The sequence below is a fragment of the Ilyonectria robusta genome (assembly GCF_021365365.1).
Source record: "Ilyonectria robusta strain PMI_751 chromosome Unknown BGZ61scaffold_7, whole genome shotgun sequence".
Taxonomy (NCBI): Eukaryota; Fungi; Ascomycota; class Sordariomycetes; order Hypocreales; family Nectriaceae; genus Ilyonectria; species Ilyonectria robusta.
This window is the reverse complement of record NW_025764441.1, coordinates 766013-784511: the sequence shown is the minus strand read 5'-3', so window position 1 is coordinate 784511 and position 18499 is coordinate 766013. Positions and strand designations below refer to the sequence as shown.

The 18499-nt window shown below is 55.3% G+C and overlaps 4 protein-coding genes across 4 annotated transcripts; 3 read left to right on the top strand and 1 right to left on the bottom strand.

The window, feature by feature from the left end:
- Window positions 1–724: 724 nt before the first annotated feature.
- Window positions 725–2364, top strand: BGZ61DRAFT_530997 (velvet factor-domain-containing protein; the record flags this gene model as incomplete). Its single annotated transcript, XM_046253648.1, has 2 exons — window positions 725–875; window positions 962–2364. The coding sequence occupies 2 exons, from the start codon at window positions 725–727 to the stop codon at window positions 2362–2364; spliced, it is 1554 nt and encodes a 517-aa protein (XP_046106028.1).
- A 1741-nt stretch (window positions 2365–4105) lies between these two features.
- BGZ61DRAFT_348566 (uncharacterized protein) lies at window positions 4106–5572 on the top strand (the record flags this gene model as incomplete). Its single annotated transcript, XM_046240071.1, has 2 exons — window positions 4106–4444; window positions 4508–5572. The coding sequence occupies 2 exons, from the start codon at window positions 4106–4108 to the stop codon at window positions 5570–5572; spliced, it is 1404 nt and encodes a 467-aa protein (XP_046106027.1).
- A 1951-nt stretch (window positions 5573–7523) lies between these two features.
- BGZ61DRAFT_476451 (uncharacterized protein) lies at window positions 7524–11836 on the bottom strand (the record flags this gene model as incomplete). Its single annotated transcript, XM_046248805.1, has 3 exons — window positions 7524–7685; window positions 7737–11135; window positions 11192–11836. The coding sequence occupies 3 exons, from the start codon at window positions 11834–11836 to the stop codon at window positions 7524–7526; spliced, it is 4206 nt and encodes a 1401-aa protein (XP_046106026.1).
- A 2210-nt stretch (window positions 11837–14046) lies between these two features.
- On the top strand, window positions 14047–14653 carry BGZ61DRAFT_448928 (uncharacterized protein). The gene has a single exon (XM_046245532.1). It carries the CDS (start codon window positions 14154–14156, stop codon window positions 14502–14504), a length of 351 nt encoding a protein of 116 aa, XP_046106025.1. The 5' UTR covers window positions 14047–14153; the 3' UTR covers window positions 14505–14653.
- The last annotated feature ends 3846 nt before the right edge of the window (window positions 14654–18499 follow it).

Sequence of the window (18499 nt, the reverse complement as noted above, 5' to 3'; positions counted from 1 at the left end):
CTCGCTGCCAATCCCGTCTCCCGTTCTCCCGTCCATCCACCCACTCGCCCACTCATCCACTCATCCACTCATCCACTCATCCACTGTCCGGTTTCCAGTCCCCAGGCCACGCCACGCCCCGTTCTCTCTGGTCTCTGAGTCCTCTGGCTGGCTACACCCCGGCCCTCGTTCGCTCCCCCCCGATGCCTGAGCCCTGCTCCTGACCTGAACCCCAGTGGCCTCCCCCAGCTCCCAGCGCCCAGTCCAGCCAGTGCGCCCACTGTGTCCGGGCTTGTTGGTACCTCGTGGCTCCTCGTCCTCCTCTTCATCACCTCCGCCCCCGGCCACTCGCTCTCGTCCTTCCCACCCGCTCCTCCTCTTCCATATTACGACTTCGGGTCGCGTCGAGAAACACGCTCCCTCCTCCATTCGCCTTCTCGATTTTTCGACTTTAGTGACTTGATTGATTGAACTGTCTGGCTTGGGTGTGACGCTTCCAAGGGTAAGTCAGCTAGATATCAACGGCCGAGCCCGTTCCCTCGGTTCCGTCAAATTAGACTTCCCCAGTGAACTTGCCGCACTTGCCTTCGCATGCACTTTCAACGACCGTTTCTCGTCGCAGATTGCTGACTTCGCGCTTCTTGCAGGCTTGATCCCCCGATCTATCACCACTCCTTCAAGCCTAGCCGAGCGCTCATCTCCCGGACTTACTCTTCCATCCTCATCTTCCACCTAAACCGACACCATGGCGACTCCTTCCGCTATTCCGACGAACGCCCTGCGGGACACCGTTGCCCGCGTCCACCGCGTCACTCGTGGAAACCGCAGCCTCTGGTACCAGATGACCGTCTTGCAACAGCCTGAGCGAGCTCGAGCCTGTGGATCCGGAATGAAGGGTAAGCCATCATTGAGCGGCAAAGGACGCATTCACCACGCCCGGCCTCGTCTCATTGGCAGTCTCCCCGGTGCTAACTCGCAATAGCTAACAGCGACCGCCGACCCGTCGATCCCCCTCCCGTTGTCGAATTGCGCATTATTGAAGGCCCCAGTGTGGAAGAGGGTAAGGATATTACTTTCGACTACAACGCCAACTTCTTCCTCTACGCCAGCTTGGAACATGCCCGCCCACTTGCCCACGGTCGTGTTCAGACACCTGCCACGAACAACCCGCCCATTCTAACTGGAGTTCCCGCCTCCGGCATGGCCTATCTCGACCGCCCAACCGAGGCTGGCTACTTCATCTTCCCCGATCTCTCTGTTCGCCACGAGGGCCGATACCGCCTAACATTCAGTCTGTTTGAGACGACCAAGGAGGAGAAGGATTTCGATTTGGAGCCTACCGATGGTGACCTGCCCCCTGGCGTGGATTGGAGGATGGAAATCAAGACGCTGCCCTTCAGCGTCTTCAGCGCCAAGAAGTTCCCCGGTCTCATGGAGAGCACCCAGCTGAGCAAGACGGTGGCCGACCAGGGCTGCCGTGTCCGAATTCGACGTGATGTCCGCATGAGGAAGCGGGATGGCAAGTCTGGAGGAGGATATGATCGCCGTGAGGAAGAGTTTTCTCGCCGAAGAACCTCGACTCCGGTCGCAGAGGATCCTCACAGTCTCCGTGCCCGATCTCTAAGCAACTCCAGCGAGCAGCGTGTCACATACCCAGAGCCTCAGCGCAGGCCATCGGTTGTCGAGCCGTACCCGCCTCCGCCCCCGCCTCCATCTTACGAACCGAGTTCAGCTGGATCCCGTCACCTGTCATTCGGCGACTCCGCTGGCCCCCAATATCCTGCTCCTCGTCAGTATGCGCCTCAACCCAGCACGCCATTGCCACCCGTGTCCGCCTCCGGCCATTACACCCCAACGAGCCAGTCGCCCTACCCCAAGCCGGAGCCGCCATCAACCTACGGATACCCCAGCCGCAGCCTTCCTCCCGCATGCCCATCACCCGCTGCGTCCATGAAGCAAGACGTCTACGATCGACGACCATCCAACGCCTACGTTCCGCCATCACCCTCGGTCTACTCAACTGACGGTCACTCTCGACGTGATTCTCAACCCTCGTACCCGCCTACTCCCGTGACAGCACACCCGACCCGGTCTCTGGGCCACAAGCTCCCGCCCCTGAAGATCTCGTCGCTCATCTCACCACTCCCGCCAATTGAGGCACAGACGGATCCTTTCCCCGAGCCTCCTCTCATTTCCGTTGGTGGCAAGCGCAAACACGAGTCTGTCTTCACTCAGAACACCATGTCACTCCACAACGGACAACGCCAGCTTGACCCGCATTACGGCAATTATCGTCGCGGAGTAACTCCTGAGCCTGACCAAGGCCTGTACTCACGAGCAGACGGCAAGATTGGCGTGGTGACGTTCAACCAATATCACTCGTGATGGGAGAGTGCGACTTGCATACCCAGGGTTGAATGACTTTGTTGGGTCGGTCCGATGAGGCGTTCCGGCGCTGTGTATTTCTAACCTCCTACAAAATCCGGATGGGGGTGGACGGCATAGGCGGTCTTGGTTGAGGAGTTCAGGTGTAATGGTCTTTCAGCCTGCCTTTGGGGTACCCAAGCTACGAAGCTCGGGACGATTTATGGAACCCGATGATCGGGTCACTTCAACTGAAGTGTCTTTTCGACGATTTTGGCTGCATGGTTACTTGGAAAACGACGACGGATTACCATGACCATCAACACCAACTTACGACATGGCCTGTTGTGTCTTATTTCCTAGTGTCTGACCTACTCTCCTTTTTGGAACTTTCATAGCAGTTGCGATCTTCAATTCTTGGTTCATGACTATCTACCTACACTTTTGTTGGATTGCGAGCAAACACGCAAAATACGTTCATCCGTTGGGGATTTACAATACTCTCAAGACCGGTTGAATGTCGTCGGATGACCCTGCTGGCGACGTTGACAGTTGATAGGGACAGGAGAGGCGTGCTACTAGGCCAATGCCACCCGGAATGGGTTTGATGGCCGAGAAGGCCCGGAGTTTTGCTGGGTTGCTGTGTGTTTCGCGGCGATAGTAATTGACAAGGTTTAAAATACGTGTTTGATATCGTGATGAAAGTGAAAATCCCTGCCATGCATATTCTGTGGTGTCTCTTGAGATGCGAGAGCTACACAATCTTGTGAATGAGGAATTGGATTCGCTGTGGCTCTGCCTGGAGAATCGAGCTGCGGGCCGAAATGTGATGCAGGCCATTCAGAGACATGTAGTGAGGAGGAAGACATGACGCTGTCTTCAGGGCGGAGACGGTGTACCATGAGATTCATATTGTTGTTGTCACATTCGCACTCATTGTTGTGTGCAAGCCTGAGAACCTCAAAATGTCATTTCTTAGACTTCTTTATTAGGATGATGGATAATTATTTAGGATTGAGTTAGGTATGTATGTATTGATGTGTGCAAATAGTAATATGTGTGTGGCGACGGGCAATACTCTTGTACAAAGGCAGATGGTGAGGCATGAAACAAAGTATTGATGCAAGACATATGCAATCCCGAGGCTACAAGCGAATTGAGCAGCATTGTGACCTGGAGAGACAAACCCAGTAGCCAAAAGGAGGCATACAGGCCACAAGAGGCAGGGGCATCGAGGTCCTTGACTTCAAATAAATTAATGAGATCCATTGTCGTGCATTTGCGATGCCGGTTTCCCCCTGCTCGGGTTGCAGCTGCCCCGGTACGTACCGCCTCCCCGGTCCAACCCTGGTCGGCGCCGCTGCAGGTACTGTCGGGAGAAGGAGCGAAGCGGTTGTTAGCCCGTCGCCGTTGCCCGTCGCACGTCCCGCTCCCGCACTGACTTCCCCATTGTTAGTGCGATTCCTTCCGTTGCCGTGGTGAAGTCACGTGGCTATCACCACATCAACAAAGCACCCACCTTGGCCAGTCCCTCCCTCCGGCTGACGACGCATTGCAATTGAATATACCCAAACATGCATCACCCGTGAATACGGCCACAAACACATTGGAAGCAGTCCAATTCCACTCTCGAGTTATCGACAAGACCCTACGACTCGCACCAGCGCCGAGTTGAACCTACAAACAAAGCGAGGACATACACCTCGACAACACTTACACGCCGCACACACATACACACAATTCCTCAACCACGCACGACCAGATGGGTCCGCCGCGCACTCGCCGCGCTATCAGCGTGAACCCGAGCCGCTTCCAGGAGGGCTCCATGAACGACCGCACATCGGCCGCACCTCCAGTCCACTTCCTCGACCGCGAACAGCGTGAAGCGCTAGAGCGCCCCGCTACGAGGTCGCAGCCCCGGCCGGTCAGTGACGACTGGGCCGACAAGCAAGTCAAGAAGGGACGACTACTGGGACAAGTTTGGGATGGTGTCCGCGGTCGCCTTGGATTGAAGAGGGAGCCCGACGAGGACAAGGGCTCGAGGAAGAGGGACAGGAGCCGCAAGGGAGAGAGGGACGAGAATCGCCGGGAGAGGTCCAGAGTGAGATCTAGATCAAGGCCAAGGGAGAGGTCTACGGCGAGAGAGAGGGAGAGTGACGAAAAGGCGAAAACCGAAATGGAAGACAAGGCGAGAGAGGAGAAGCTGAAGGAGGATGTTCAGAAGGGTGAGATGCCTACCCGAGAAGAAATCCTGGCCAACTATCACCAACTCGTTGCCTCGGGTTTCTTCACCTCCCATGCCATCCAATCGACTCGCCAACCCCCTCCTGGTACTATTCCAGGCCCTGCTCAAGCTGGTGCCTCGGGTGCTCGCTTTCCGCCTCGATCTGTCACCCCTCAACCGCCTGCTCACCGAGCTCCCATGCCAGCAACACGCCCCAAATCATCATCTTCCAAACCTCAATCGGCGCCCAAACAACGCTCTTCTCACGAGCAACCGGAAGCTGCAACATACGACGAGTTGGTAGCCTCGGGGTTTTTCTCTCCCCCAACACCCCGATTCGCCCGTGGGCCGTCGCCCTCACCTGCTGCCCCCGCTCCCGTTGTTCACTCTACTCGCTCATCTCGCGACTTTCTCCAACCTCCAGCACCACGATGGGCCTCTCGCGCAGGCTCCCCGAATCGTTCTCGCACACCGTCGCCGATGCCTTCTCCCGCCTCCTCCCGAGGAACTAAGCGGGCTGCGATTGTTGCCTCGGATGACGAAGAAGGCGAGGATTCTGCACATGACCCTCCGACGCCGAAGAAGAAACTTCGGAAGTCGGCCTCCCGCGATATCCCTGCCCCCAAGCTTCGAAATGTTGCCTCCCGCCGCGTCCTCGCGCCCCGTCGGAGTGTCTCAGGCCCCCATAGCTCCAGCCGCGAGTATAACACGCTCGCCCAGCGTGTCCTGGGTCGTCTCCCGGGTGCAAACACAAGAAGTTCCGCCGAGATGCCCAACCGCCAGGGAAGGCCTGCAGCTAGGCGCATCGCATCAGGCGAATCGAAGCCGCCTCTGCAAGAATCCTACTTTCCTCGAGTCCTTCGTGGCCGTAGGAGTGCTGCGGAGGGCCTGAGTGTTACTCCAAATGCAAACCGCGGCATTCCAAGGGTCCCTAACATCCCCAAAAAGTTTGTTACTTGCGAGGATCGTGAGAACGGCGCTCCGTATCTCACTCTCCACCTATAGCCACCCTCTATGTCATAGGCATAGAAATGTCTTTGTGGGAACTAGCTCGAGTGACAGGACTCAATCCTCATGGCAGCGGACAGTGGTGAGACATGGCAATGGTAAGCAACAGGGGCGCAATTGGGACTTGGCCAGTTTTCCTTGCTTTGATGACGATGGATGACTCCTCACGCGGTTCACGACTCTTGTTTTTTATGACTTCAAAATTGTGATTTTTGGTATTGGAATGTTGTGTGTTTACATGTGGAGAATATCCACGATGGCAATGCGGCATGACCCACGATGCATGATGACCTTTTTGGCGTCTCCTTCCTCCCTGTTTAGGGGGAACTTGGATTCTGGTTTGGGGGGCTTTTTGGTTTCCTTGCTCTTTTCTCTTTGGGAACTGGGACGTTTGGGATACTGGATCTGGGATCTTGGGGGCTCTGGCTACAGTTTGTGGAATTTGATCTATCGGTTGTTCGGTTTGATTTGCATTTCTCGTTTGGAATGGAGGAGGCGAGGAATGGAGGGAAGTAATATTCCTGGGCCTGACTCGTACTCGTCCTTGGTTTGCATTTTATGGTGGACAGGAATAGATACTGTTAGTTATCCATGCACTGGTTCGTAACATTCGCGAGGATGTCGAGAGTGAGTAGGCGTTAGATTGATCAATCATCATGTAATATACTCGGCAGAGTATTGCTGTTCGCAGACACTACAAATTTGCACCTAGGACCCAGCTGAATCAATGTACGGCCACATACGAAGTGGAGGCTGAAATTTTGCTATTCGCACACGTAGACACTGTTATTTACACCATAAGCAGATGCTCCGATCCTTGAGTATCATCAGCAATGCAACTGATACAGCGATTTAGGGAATGTCGGTTTATAAGACTTTAGTTGAAGCGATGTTTTCTGCCCTTTTTTTTAAATCCATACCCAGCATAATCAGATGGATCGAAACCATACATAGAGTGGTTGCAAACAAGAGGCAGACACACACAGCGCCCGTAGTCCTCCTTACCTTATTTTGTTTTGGGTATTAGGTTAGATTTCATTATCATGATAGACCTTTAGCCTAAGAATATATCGTTCGACTATGCGTGCTAGGTACACTGGTTTATAAGAGGCTTAGGCGAATCGGCTCTTGTGTCCGAATAGCAACCCTTAAAGGTAACCGTGTAAGTTGAAGGCCTACGCTTATCTCAAGGCAACAACCAATGGTATATCCTTGGTTTCATTCTTCTGGTTTCCCTACTAAAGTCCTACATTAAGTGGTTGTACTCGTATGCGAATGGCAACGGTAAAACAATCATAGGAGCTCTCTCATCTGCAGGACGACAGCATGACATGACTTCTAGCCTTTTGTAGTAATGCTATATATACAAATCCGTACGATTGTGAGCCCCATTCCATTTCCCGTCCTGTTCCGTCCCAATCGATTCCCATCACTTGCCACCATTTCCAAACCAAGAAAACATCAGATCCACCTCTGAACAATAAAGTTAACGTACCTCTGTCACCTTCCAAGCTAAACGACCACCTGCTTTGCCGTCACCCATGTATAGTACTAAACAATCAACACTTGTCCGCACTCCCAATAAACAGGCGCCAAAGCGGCCTCCAGAACAACAAGTATTAGGGTCAGCGCCTGTAACCTAGGCACGACTTAACCACTGTGTCCACCATCACTGAATCCCCCACTCTTGCTTGCGTGTTTTCCGTCTTTCGCCTTCTCATGGGGGTTAAGAAGCAGATATCCCTCCGACGAAGACCCCGTTGCTTCTCGCAGGTAAAACGAATGGCCGTTATAATAAAATGAAAACTGAAACAAGAATGCGACATAGAGAATAGTTCATATGCCGTCAAGTAGCTGGCAAACAACAGACCTTAGATCCCTTCGTTACGAACATAAAAAAGTCCTATATCTAGAAAGAAAAGAAAAAAACACCATTATCGTAATGTTTTCAAAGCTCGACAACTCGCTCGGGGATGTTCTGTTGAATGAGTTGATGAGTCTTGTCGATGCCGCCCTCCCAAAGGGAACGGGCGAATGCCCAAGCGAAGGGAACCAGCGAGGGGAAGTAGCTGTAAAGCATGGTGCAAACCATGATTATAAGAAGAGGGATCTGCAGTGCGGTTAGCTTAGGGTCAAGGATGGGCGGGTGAGAGATACTAACCCAGAGCAAGAACAGGTTGCGGTCACTCCCAATTTTCTTCAACTTCTCCTCACGTGCCGCCAGGAACTGCTCCTGCTGTTCCTTTGTGATGGCATTCTTTCGGCCAATCATGAGAACACTCGGCACCTGAGTCTTGCCCTCAACAACCTCGGATGTGGACGGCTGATCGTACAGGCTAGCGCACTTTATGTCGGCCTCGGCGTCACAGGCAGCCTGGATGGCAGACGCTTGCTTGCGGTCGAGCTCTTGTTGGGGGTACAACTCTTCGTATGCAGGCGGAGCTGCGGGGTTAGTTTTGGGAGTCATGTCCCACCAGCGAGGTTGTTCGCCATCCGCGTCAGGACGGGCTCCGGACATGCCCGGCATCAGCTGCTGCATCGCTCGCATGAACGGAGCCAGCTGTATTGCCTGGTAGTCAGGCATCTGGGGGAAGTGAGGCAGGTTCTGGAAGTGCAAAGCCATGGATTGCTGGAATTGTTGCAACTGCTGTTGGACCTGTTGCAGTGGCTGTTGCAGTTGATCTCTGAACGCGGCGGCCGGCGCCATTGCCGGAGGAACCAAGTCCTCATCGTCGAGCTCCAGCTCGGCTGTCTTCTGGCGTTGGAGGGTGGGTCGGTCTTGTCGTAGTCCGCTAGGTCTTCTCATTCTCAAGTAAGAGTCTTCATCAGGGTCCTCGTCCTCAAAGTCCCCTGAGGTATACTCTGGGCTCTCCTCGCTGGAGTCGGCTGACATGTGCTCCTCGTGACTGTGGATCTTGCTCATAGGCTCCCACAACGATCGAAGCGATGTGGCGCTGCTGGCTCTGCTATGAAGCGAGGCACCACTGCTGCGGGATCGGACATGGCGTTCGGAACGGCGAATGGCGCGAAGGACAGCTCGGGACTGGGCCACATCGGCGGCAGCGAGTCCAGACAAGCTTCGGATGGTAGGATCGGCACCGTGGAGCATCAACCTACGCACAATCTCGGGGTGGTTGTGAATGGCAGCCAAGTGCAAAGGTGTGAACCCACCCTTGTCACGAGCGTCAGGGTTTGCTCCGCGAGCCAAAAGAGCAGCAACAAATCGATGGTAGCCAAGCGAGCAGGACAAGTGGAGCATGGTATGGCCGGTTGTTCTCTTGAGATCCAGGCGAGTCCTGTGAGTGCTGTCGTCGAGATCGATCAGGTCGAGGCACTTCAGGAGTTGGGACTCCAGATGGGCGTATGGCGCATGGTTAAACATCTGACCGCCTGGTGGCTGGCCACCAGATGAACCACCAGCAGAGCCACCACCGCCCGACCAACCAGAGCTACCGTCGTTCAAGATCCTTCGGGCCAGATCACTAACATCGACCATCTGGCCAGACATTTTGTGGCCGAGGACGGACAGGGCAGTCCTGATGAGCTTGTCCTCGTTGTCGTCAATGTACTTGAAGATGGGCGGTTGCTTGCCCATGGGGAAAGCTTGGGCGGCTTGTGCAGCCTGATGCTTGAAGGTGACAGCAACAGCTCCTGCGACAGGCGAAGGAGGCAACAGACAGACGAGAGACGACTCGCCCCAGAAAGTGGTAGTAGTCGCCTTCTGCTCACCAAACCAGACTTCCAGTCCTTGGAAGAAGGCCGCACCTAGGACAGTCACTTCGATTCCTCCAATCTTGGGACCTTCGTTGGGGATGATCTTGTGGATTATCGGGGGCACGCGAGTCTGGTTCAAGCCCAGGGGCAGTGAGTACATGGCGCCATTGAGTTGGTTGAACTGATTCTGAGTCGCTGCGCTCACGCTGTTCCTCAGGCCGTTCGGACTAGGGGCTCGGCTTGCGTGGTTTGAAGCAGGTGCCGAATACAGCTGGGCCATCGCCAGGTTGTCCATGCTCGCAGATCGGTTATTAGTAAAGAAGGCGGGCTGGTCATTGCTGCTAGGAGTAGGGGGGCCAGTAGCGAATGGAGCCATGCCATTTTGTTGTCCAAACAAGCTATCCGCTTGCGAGAAGGCGTTGAGGTTCGGGGTGAAGGGGGAGGTAGTGGTATTCATCTGGTTGCTGGTCGCCTGAGCACCAGGCGAGGGAGAAGTGTCAAGACGAGTCATGGTGAGACCATTGGGCACCCTCGACCCGCTCGCCTTCCTTTTCTTCGACATAGGTCCTCCTGAGGTCGGTGAAGCAGGACGAGACAATGTTCGGGATGTGGCCCCTGTGGGTGTCGTCTTGCCTGATGAAGAGGTCGGGTAAGATGACAGGCTGTTCCGATGTTGCATATTCGAGAGGTCGCTGCTGGACGTCGACATACGGAAATTGCCGGTAGGTGTAGGGGGGACTAGGTTACTAGTGTCGATGGGTTGAGGGTTTACCGGAGCTGAAGCGGCAACTGGGGCTTCCGGTATCGAGGGTTGTGTCGCATTTTGGGCCATAGGGTGCGTCTTGTGATCGTCGGTGATCATGATAGGATTCGACATGGCTTGCGCAATGACTCGGTCCTGGAAGTCCTTGATCGTGAAGACGACGTTAAATCCCATCTTCTCACCATGGTGCCGACAGTAGCAGGCAATGCGCATCGGGGCATCAATCTGCATGCCACCATCAGCCACGACGGGCTCCGGGTTTCCATTCGAGTCTGTGACAGGGCTGACAGGCTGCCACTCCTTCACTTCTTGTGTGTTAAAGACGATAACGCGGCGCTCCTCGTCCTGGCTCCAAAGCTTCTCCTCGTCAGGCTTCTTGATCTTTTTCCTTGCGGCCCGCTTCCGTTCTCGAGTGATACATCCTGGGCATATTCGTACATCGCCACCATTCTGAGGGGAGTTCTCCTCATCGTCCATACTAGGCAGATAACCCTGGGGATGAGACGCAGCTCGTTCCAAGGCGTGCTTCTTCCTGTCGGGTCCCTCCATGGCGCTGGTGCACACCAATGTGACAAAGAGCTCAAGCGTATCCGGGGTTCTCTCAGGAGTCGGCTTAGCGAGGAGTTTAGGCTTCGAAATGGTATGAGCGGGGAGGTGAAGCTTGGTGACACCGGGGGGGAGAGGAGTCAGAGTCATCTTGATTGGAATCTGAGTCTCAACACGGGACTTGAGAGGAGTGGGCAGAATCTTGAGCTCGTATAGGCCGGCGAAGTTGTACGCAGGCGGGGTGAGCATCGGCATCTGTTGTGGCATCGACATTGGTTGGTTCATTTGAACGCCAAAATGGAGGGGATTGGGCAGGCCGTCCAGAGTGGGTGCGGCGCCATCCAACCCGGTTGGCCAGATAGCGTTACCCAAGTTCCCATTCATAACTCTGGCGAAATCGGGCCCGGCGTTGGGCGAGGGGGAGTTAAAGAGGGCTGCCGGCGAGCCACCGTGGCTCATTACAATATTGGACATGGGCGATACCTCGCGCGATCCGGCCGTCTTCCGTCCGTTCATAGAGGATGATACAGAGTATTGCTTAATTTTGTCAATATCAAGTTATAGATTACCCGAAAAGTGTGCGTTTGACTTACCGAAGGGGCCTTGTGGTGACCTTGAGCATTCGTCTTGACCCTTTTGGGGGGTGCCTCTGACTTCATGGGGCTGTTTGTCTTGATGGTAGGCATCTTGGGGGACGCCATGCTAGGTTGGGCGCCATTCGCCATCTCGGGGCTACTTGAAGCGCTCTCGAAGTCGAAAGATCGGTCGAGGAAGCTGTCGTCCTGGCCGAAGCCGTAAATGCCATCGAGGGTAGAGGGGTCGGCATCGCGGCCAAAGCCAAATGTGGCGTCGTCGTCGGTAAATGTGCCAAACCCTGGGTTGCCCCATTCCATCTTGATATCGCCGTCATCCATCATTACATCGGTGGTAGTAGCGGGCGTCTTGGAGGAGGTGGAGCTGCCGGTGCGTTTTGAGGAGGCCGACTCGGAGGACGAGTCGTGATAAGAGCCGTTGGGAGAATCGGGGAAAGGACCTGCGGAGAGTTCCTGAGGAGATAGAAAGGCCTTGGGGTCGCCGGCGCCGAGCGACTCTAGGCTCTGGAGGGTATCTGGGCTGTTAGAGAAGTCGAAAAGGTTGTTGGCACCGAGGTCGTCATCGGAAAAGTCGTTGAATTCGCCGCCCGACATGGCAACGCCAGCAATGAGAGGGCTGCCGGGGCCGGTGGCAGCGGGTGTCATGACCAGCGGAGCGAGAGCTGGGATGACCCGGGGGCACGGTGGTGAAAATAGGAAGTGGGTGGTGAATCAAGGCAATTGGAGTCGGTGTCGCAGATCACAGTTCACAGGTCGGTGTCGGCGCGGGGGGGTTCGGAGAGCGCCGCGGGACGCATCGACACGAGAAAGTTCGGCGGGGGGGTTGCGATGAGAATCGGAATCGAGGATATTCGCAGCGAGCCCTAGACGGCCATGCTCGACCGAAGAGCGAGCGTCGGGCAAGGCAGGCGGTAATGGATGTTCCAAGTGGGAAGACGTGTGGCGTGGCGGTTGGGGCAGACGAGGTGTAAAAGAGGGAACAAGTGCCCCTAGACGCAGGCAAAACGCACGCGAACACAGTGGGGACCAGGTGCGGTGGGCAGGTCGGTCAGAGAGTCGAAAAAAGGACGGTCAGGGTCGCCTGCAAGATGTCGGCGTGCCTGGAAGAAATCGGGGCCCGAGTGGTCGAGCCGAGCAGACGGTAATTAGGCGGTAGGCGACGGTCGGTGGTCGGGGGAGAGAAGGGATTTAGACGGCGAGAGGTTGAAATGTTAGATTCGGCGAGGAGGTAGGGAGGCAGCTTAGAGTCGACAGCAAGAGGCGAGACGAAGGACGGCGTGGATGCGATGGGTCTGGGCTGGAAGAGTGGAGGTTTTTGGCCGGCTTCTTGGAGCGTCTTTCCGTGTCTCTCTCTTGTCTGTTCGCCAGTGGACGTGGGCCGCTGGGACTAACTGGGCGGGGAGGCGTAGGCGTTGGCGTTGGCGTGGGAGAGAGTGTGGGAGACTGGGAGTAATTAGTACGAAGTACATGTGTGAGCGTGTGTGTGTGAGTGTGCATGCGTTGTGTGGGCATGGGATGTGCGTGGACCACGAGCATGGATACACAGGCTAGTCTCCCATTGGCCGGTTGCAAGTGGTGCGTGGCGGGGATTGGTACTTGATCAACAGGGCCCCGTACCCAGTACGTACCTGCTCTGCGCTGCGCTGCCTTCAAGGTAATAGGGCAGGCCCGCTTCTGGCCCCGGGACAGTGCGGTTGAGGGCTATTCGGCACGGTCTTCTCTGCATTCAGAACCGTACGCCACACGGTGCGGTGGTGTGCCCCCGCACGTCCCAGAACCTGGCTCCCCGGCCTCTTTGGATCCCTCTTTGGCCGCCTGAGTCGACCGGGGGCCACCTTCCATCTGTTCCAATTCGCCCCGGGTCCCGTCGGCCACCTAAGGGCTTGTTTGGGGTACCTTAGCCCGGAATTTACCTGTTAGCTGGCCTGGCGGTACCTGCTCAAGCCTCCGGGTGCCAGACCGACTGACAGCCGCGGAGGCACCGCAACTGCTAAGGCGATGGCCAATGGCATTCGCTACTAACATAAAATCAATTGTGAACAAAGGAGACTTGGTGCGAAGTGGTTCTATCTAGGTCAATCCAGGTAGGAGTGCTTCTACCCGTTCCGTGTGGTGGCCAATTCCGCCCGTCGTGGCCCCGTGGTGTGCCCTGGTGATGCGCCGGCGACCAGTGACTCTCATCATCTCGAGCCAAGCCAGGCGGCCACCCAAGGAAATTGGCGTCGACACTGGGGGGCTTGAGAGGAGACAACTTGCTGGGATTGATGGGGGGCCGGGCGGGGGGTAACAAAGTTGGGATGCGAGGCAGCACTAATCGGAGTTTATTACGCACGCTGTGACTCCCACCTGGAGCAGAAAGGCGATTTCAATATCGTTCTTGTAATCACTCCGAGCCAGCCTGGCCTCAACTGGCCTTAAATGGCATTGCCGTGCGGCTCGGTGGGCAACTGTCAGCAGTCATAGCTCGGCGGCGGATGTCATATTTCCCCAACGGCTTCGGACTTCGGCCCCCCGCGGACCAGGTTGAGAAAACGCCGTCCTGATCGGAGTCGGGGACGGCAGCCCCGGCATCAACAAGACAGACACAGGGCCAATCCTCACAACTGCCCAAATCAAAAGTACCGGGTTACGAAGCTCTGTCAGTACATCCGCGCACGCACTCAAGCCCGTGCATCTAGGCTGCACATCCCGGACGTGCAGTCAGTCCTGGAGCCCTGCTGCACTCCAAAAAATGGGCATGCAGCTGTAACCGCAATGGAGGTGTTGTGTTGTGTTGGAGTGCGCTCATACATTATCCGCACCTTGTCCTCCCACTGCAAAGCTACTCCCCCTTCCCAGTAAAGTAAGCAAGCAGCAGGGTCAAGGTTCAGTCAAATGCAGCACGCCTCGTACATACATTCGCTATCGACAGCAATGCAGACACCCTAGGGCCTAAGGGATCGACTCGCCTTACAAGCCTGACATGGCTCGACTGCCGGCGTCAACGCCATGTCAAAACACCAGCCTCAATTGCAACAGCCCCCGATTCCAGGCTCTCTCTCGGGGCGCTGCCTACGCCCAGACACACCCCAGCCCCTCTGGACTGATGATGACACTTACAGCTTCCCCAGTGGCTGCAAACATGGCGCCGTTTGCCCCGGTCTTGTCCTCTTCTCCCTGCTCCAAGCTCCACGCCCAACAAACTTGGCACTGCCTCTTACATAGTACATGGTGCCCCGATGACGACGATGGACCCCCGTTGCTCCCGTTCCACCCGAAACGCGCTTGCTGGGTGATCTGGCAGATCTGGCCTGGTCTGGCCGTTTGTTGTTGACCTAATGTGCGAGGCTAATCTTCCCCGCCTTGGTCTAGATAATGCTTTGGAGAACCGTGAGGAGACGTCGGTCACCTCAACCCAATCAATCAATTGCTCCATGGCGTGCGTGGTGACAAGAGTCACGGTTGCATTGCATTCAATGTAGGGACCCGGCTCAGCAGGTAGGAGTTTGACGGACCAGGCGGGTTAGCTGCCTTTCCTCGTGGGCGCCTCAATTCCATCAAAAGGATTCAATATTGTGGAAACATTCCTCATCTCAGCTCATCCTGACGTTGTGGTGAGTCTCCATCTGCAACTGCATCTGCAAGAGACATAATTATGCGGCGTAACCGCCACCGCCACCACACGAACAGACCCAACCCTCCCTTACCTCCCCTTCTGCAGCACACAAAACTTACAGCGCGTAAACCCCCATGTCCATCAACGCCACAAGCATCTGTGTACCCTCTCGCCGTCGTTGTCATCGTTATCGAGCCCTTCTAGGATGGAACCAAAGGATCAACGGTGAGGAGGAAAAAGTACAAAAAATGCACCAAAATACGCCACAGTGACCAATCGCCTGCACGTCCAGCCAAGTTCGTCCAATGTCCCCGTTTCCATCCTGTAATGCCGCAACGTGCGGGCGTTGCGAAATCGCGCGCCTCCTGCATGTCTCTGCCTAGCTTTCTGACATCTCAACAAAAGCGACAGATAGACGAGTTATCAGTTATCACGCACGGCCGTTGATCTGTGGCGCAACCATGCGAGCGCCTCTTCTACAGGCTCGAGTTACATGAACTCTGATAAGGCGCGAGATCTTGTGGGCGTAAACAATCGGTTACACAATGCCAAGGGCACTGTCTCGTTGGATGTCTTGACGCCTTGACAACTTGGCCATGGATCGAGGCCCAGTGTCTTTGATTCACGTCACGAACCTCCACTGCGCATACATTAGTAGATGACAGCTCAGCACTGAGTGAGACAAGCCGGCCTAACAAGCCAATACATGTCCTCGTCTTAATCACAAGGTGCTTCTCTGGAATAGTCCCCCTCCACCGCCAACTCCATCCTCCATTGTAGAGGTACATCTCAGTTTCTGCAATCGCCTCATAGACCACCCACATAGACCACTGCCGCCTGGCTGATGCAAGATGTCAACCCAGATCCCAGGCCCTTGTCTCATTCCCACCCTTCTCTAGACGCCCTCTGGTGACAAGGTACAGATTTACCTGCATGCGTAGGCAACACACAAGACACGCGCCCTACTTTCCAATTCGGCATGGAATGAAAAAAGGCATAGCACTGTATCACTAAAAGAAATCAACTCCGAACTGTGGTGGTGTTGCCACCTGGCAGCCCAAAACCGCCGATGCTGCATGGCAGCCTCGACACGGACACGAGGATGCGACGTCGGCTACCAGTCGGTTCACCATCTCGTCTAGTTCCCGCCCCCTCACTCACTCTTACGACGAGCCAGACGCACAGCGCCCAAACTTGAGGCCTCAATCTCCCGTTGCAGCGCTGGATAGCGAAGAAAAACCCTCAATTCGCCATGACTTCGTCATCTTGACGTCCTGGCCATGGTCCGGTCGGCCCACCCCTGCTCATACGGCTAAGTCGGTAGTTGCTATGAGCCAGCCCCTCCAACACCTCCGCCGCGCCGTCGCCGAGTCTCGGGGCTATCAGCGTATGCGTCGTCTTTCCCTCCGATCCCACAGCCGATCTAGATGCGGGCCGTTCTTGGCCCAGTTCACCGGTCCCAGGGGGGCTGGACGCCAACAGGGCCGCTGAGGGTGCCGGTCCGACATCGAGGTGCAACCCCGTGGGTGTTAGTCTGATCTGTCGGGAGGAATCGCAATGAAGGCCTGCATATCTAGCCCAAAGTATATTGCAAGTAGTAAACTATAACAGCTTATGTGCTCCCTTAATGCCCTTAATGCTCGATTCAGGAGTGGCAAGCACTCAGCCCCTTCCGGCTCGACAACAACACTAAGGCAACGGGACAACAGCCGTTCTAAGAAGCGACATGTCCAAGTTGCCAATCATGCATTTGCTTGAGTTGCAATATGGCTTGAGTCGGGTCGGCGATATCTGCCATTGAAGCTACGCTGCTACCTCCCAATCGTCTCATACCTCTGTCATCAGCCATGCTGACACCAGTGAAATACATGACTCGAAATGCCGATCAGGAAATCAACGCAAGCCCGACATGGGTCCGAAAGGCGGCGGCCTTCGACAGGTCGCATTATATGCTATTCTCGGAATATTCACATGACGGAAAAACCTCTACATGTCCCTAATTCCCCTTTCCCAGTAGCACAACCAACCCAGCGGCGCCGTATCACCAAGCCAGGCACCTCGAACAAGATGAACTCCCGACGTAGACTGGTGAGAACTCAGGGGTTCCTGCCTAAGACACGTATACGCATGCTTTTAATATCTGCTCATGCATCTCACACGAGGACATTCCGTGTTGCCGCAATAGGAAACTGCATCAGAAAGTCAAGTTACACAAGCCCAAGCCACATATACTACAGGAACCCACTTAAGTATCCGGTACGGAGAATAAGTAGATAGGTCTCTCATCTCCCGTAGACCGGGGGATACGACTCTGTTACCGTTTTTGGTTGCACATTGTGGCAAAAATGTCAGCCGATCTCGGTTCATTTCGGAGCTAAAACACCAGAGAGTAGGTATCACGACAAGAAGACAGAAAAGGAAAATGAGACCAAACACAAGAGATGAGGACAGAGAAATCTCCATATCCACACATGTACCAAAAGACTCCACGCCCTAGCAACTCAAACAAAAAACAAGATTGGTCTCAAGAGAGCTCTCCCGCTTTCCTGCGATGTTGTTGTCCGCGATATACACAGCCTCGTCCTTCCCGAAGACATAGCCATTGTTTCCGACCCTATGTATCTTCTCCGCCGCTTCTAGTCATCCAGCCAGGAGATGTCCTACATTCTGGCTCCAAGGACCGCCAGTCTATCCGCGGCAATGTTGCCGCGATCCGAAGCATGCCCCTTAACCCACTGGAAATAGGTGTTGGAGCCGGCCTTTGTGCGTTGGGCCATCTTGGCCAGCACGTCGCGGATGATGTCCTGGTTCTTGACGTCCTCGCCCGTGGCTGTCTTCCAGCCCTTGCGCTCCCAGCTCAGCGCCCACTGCGTCACGCAGTTGATAGAGTACTGGCTGTCGCTGAAGATCTGCACCGCTTGATCCAGGGGCGCAATCTCCAACGCCCGTAGCATCGCCATCAGCTCAGCCCGTTGGTTCGTCTGCAGCTCGCCTGGTAGTTTTTCCGACAGGTTGCGCGGGTCGCCGTTGCCGAAAAAGACGCCCAGGCCTGCCCGAGATCCCTTTTTACCGTTGGCCAGGCTGCTGCCGTCTGTGTAGACCTTGAGTATATCCTCCTGGGGTCCTGTCGGCACGGGGTCTTCCTTCGATGTTGGCTTGGTTTTTTTCGCGGGGGGCTGCTCGGGTTCCACAGCCTCTTCTCCGAGGGCCTCGATGGCATCACGGTTGCCAAACTGCCTGATGTATGCCACCGCTTCTACTCGTGTCGCAAAGCGCTTATATTTGGGCCCCTTGACTCCCTTGATAGCTTCCGAAGCTTCCGTCCAGTCTGTGTAGATACCGGTCGGGCTGCCCACGGCCACGGCGTAGAACTTGTCCGGTTCGTTGGACGATGACTTGACTTTCTTGCCAGCCACGAAATTGTCGGCATCCTCCTGGGACGTAAATGACTTGACTGTAAGCACACAAAACGTTAGCTTCTTGCTGTACGATAACTTTTGTTTCCTGTCAGGTCCGAGGTTCTACTCACAAACAGCTCCCTTGAACCCCGCCGTCTGCAGTTGGCACTCGGCGTAGGTCAGGTAGACGCCCGGGTGAAAGCCAGCCTTGACGGCGTAGAATTTTTGCACATTGTCCATCTTGCGCTTCTTGGAGGAGCCGGTCGACGCCGGAGTTGCCCCCGCAGCCGCACGCCTCTTGTTCATCTCGGCGTT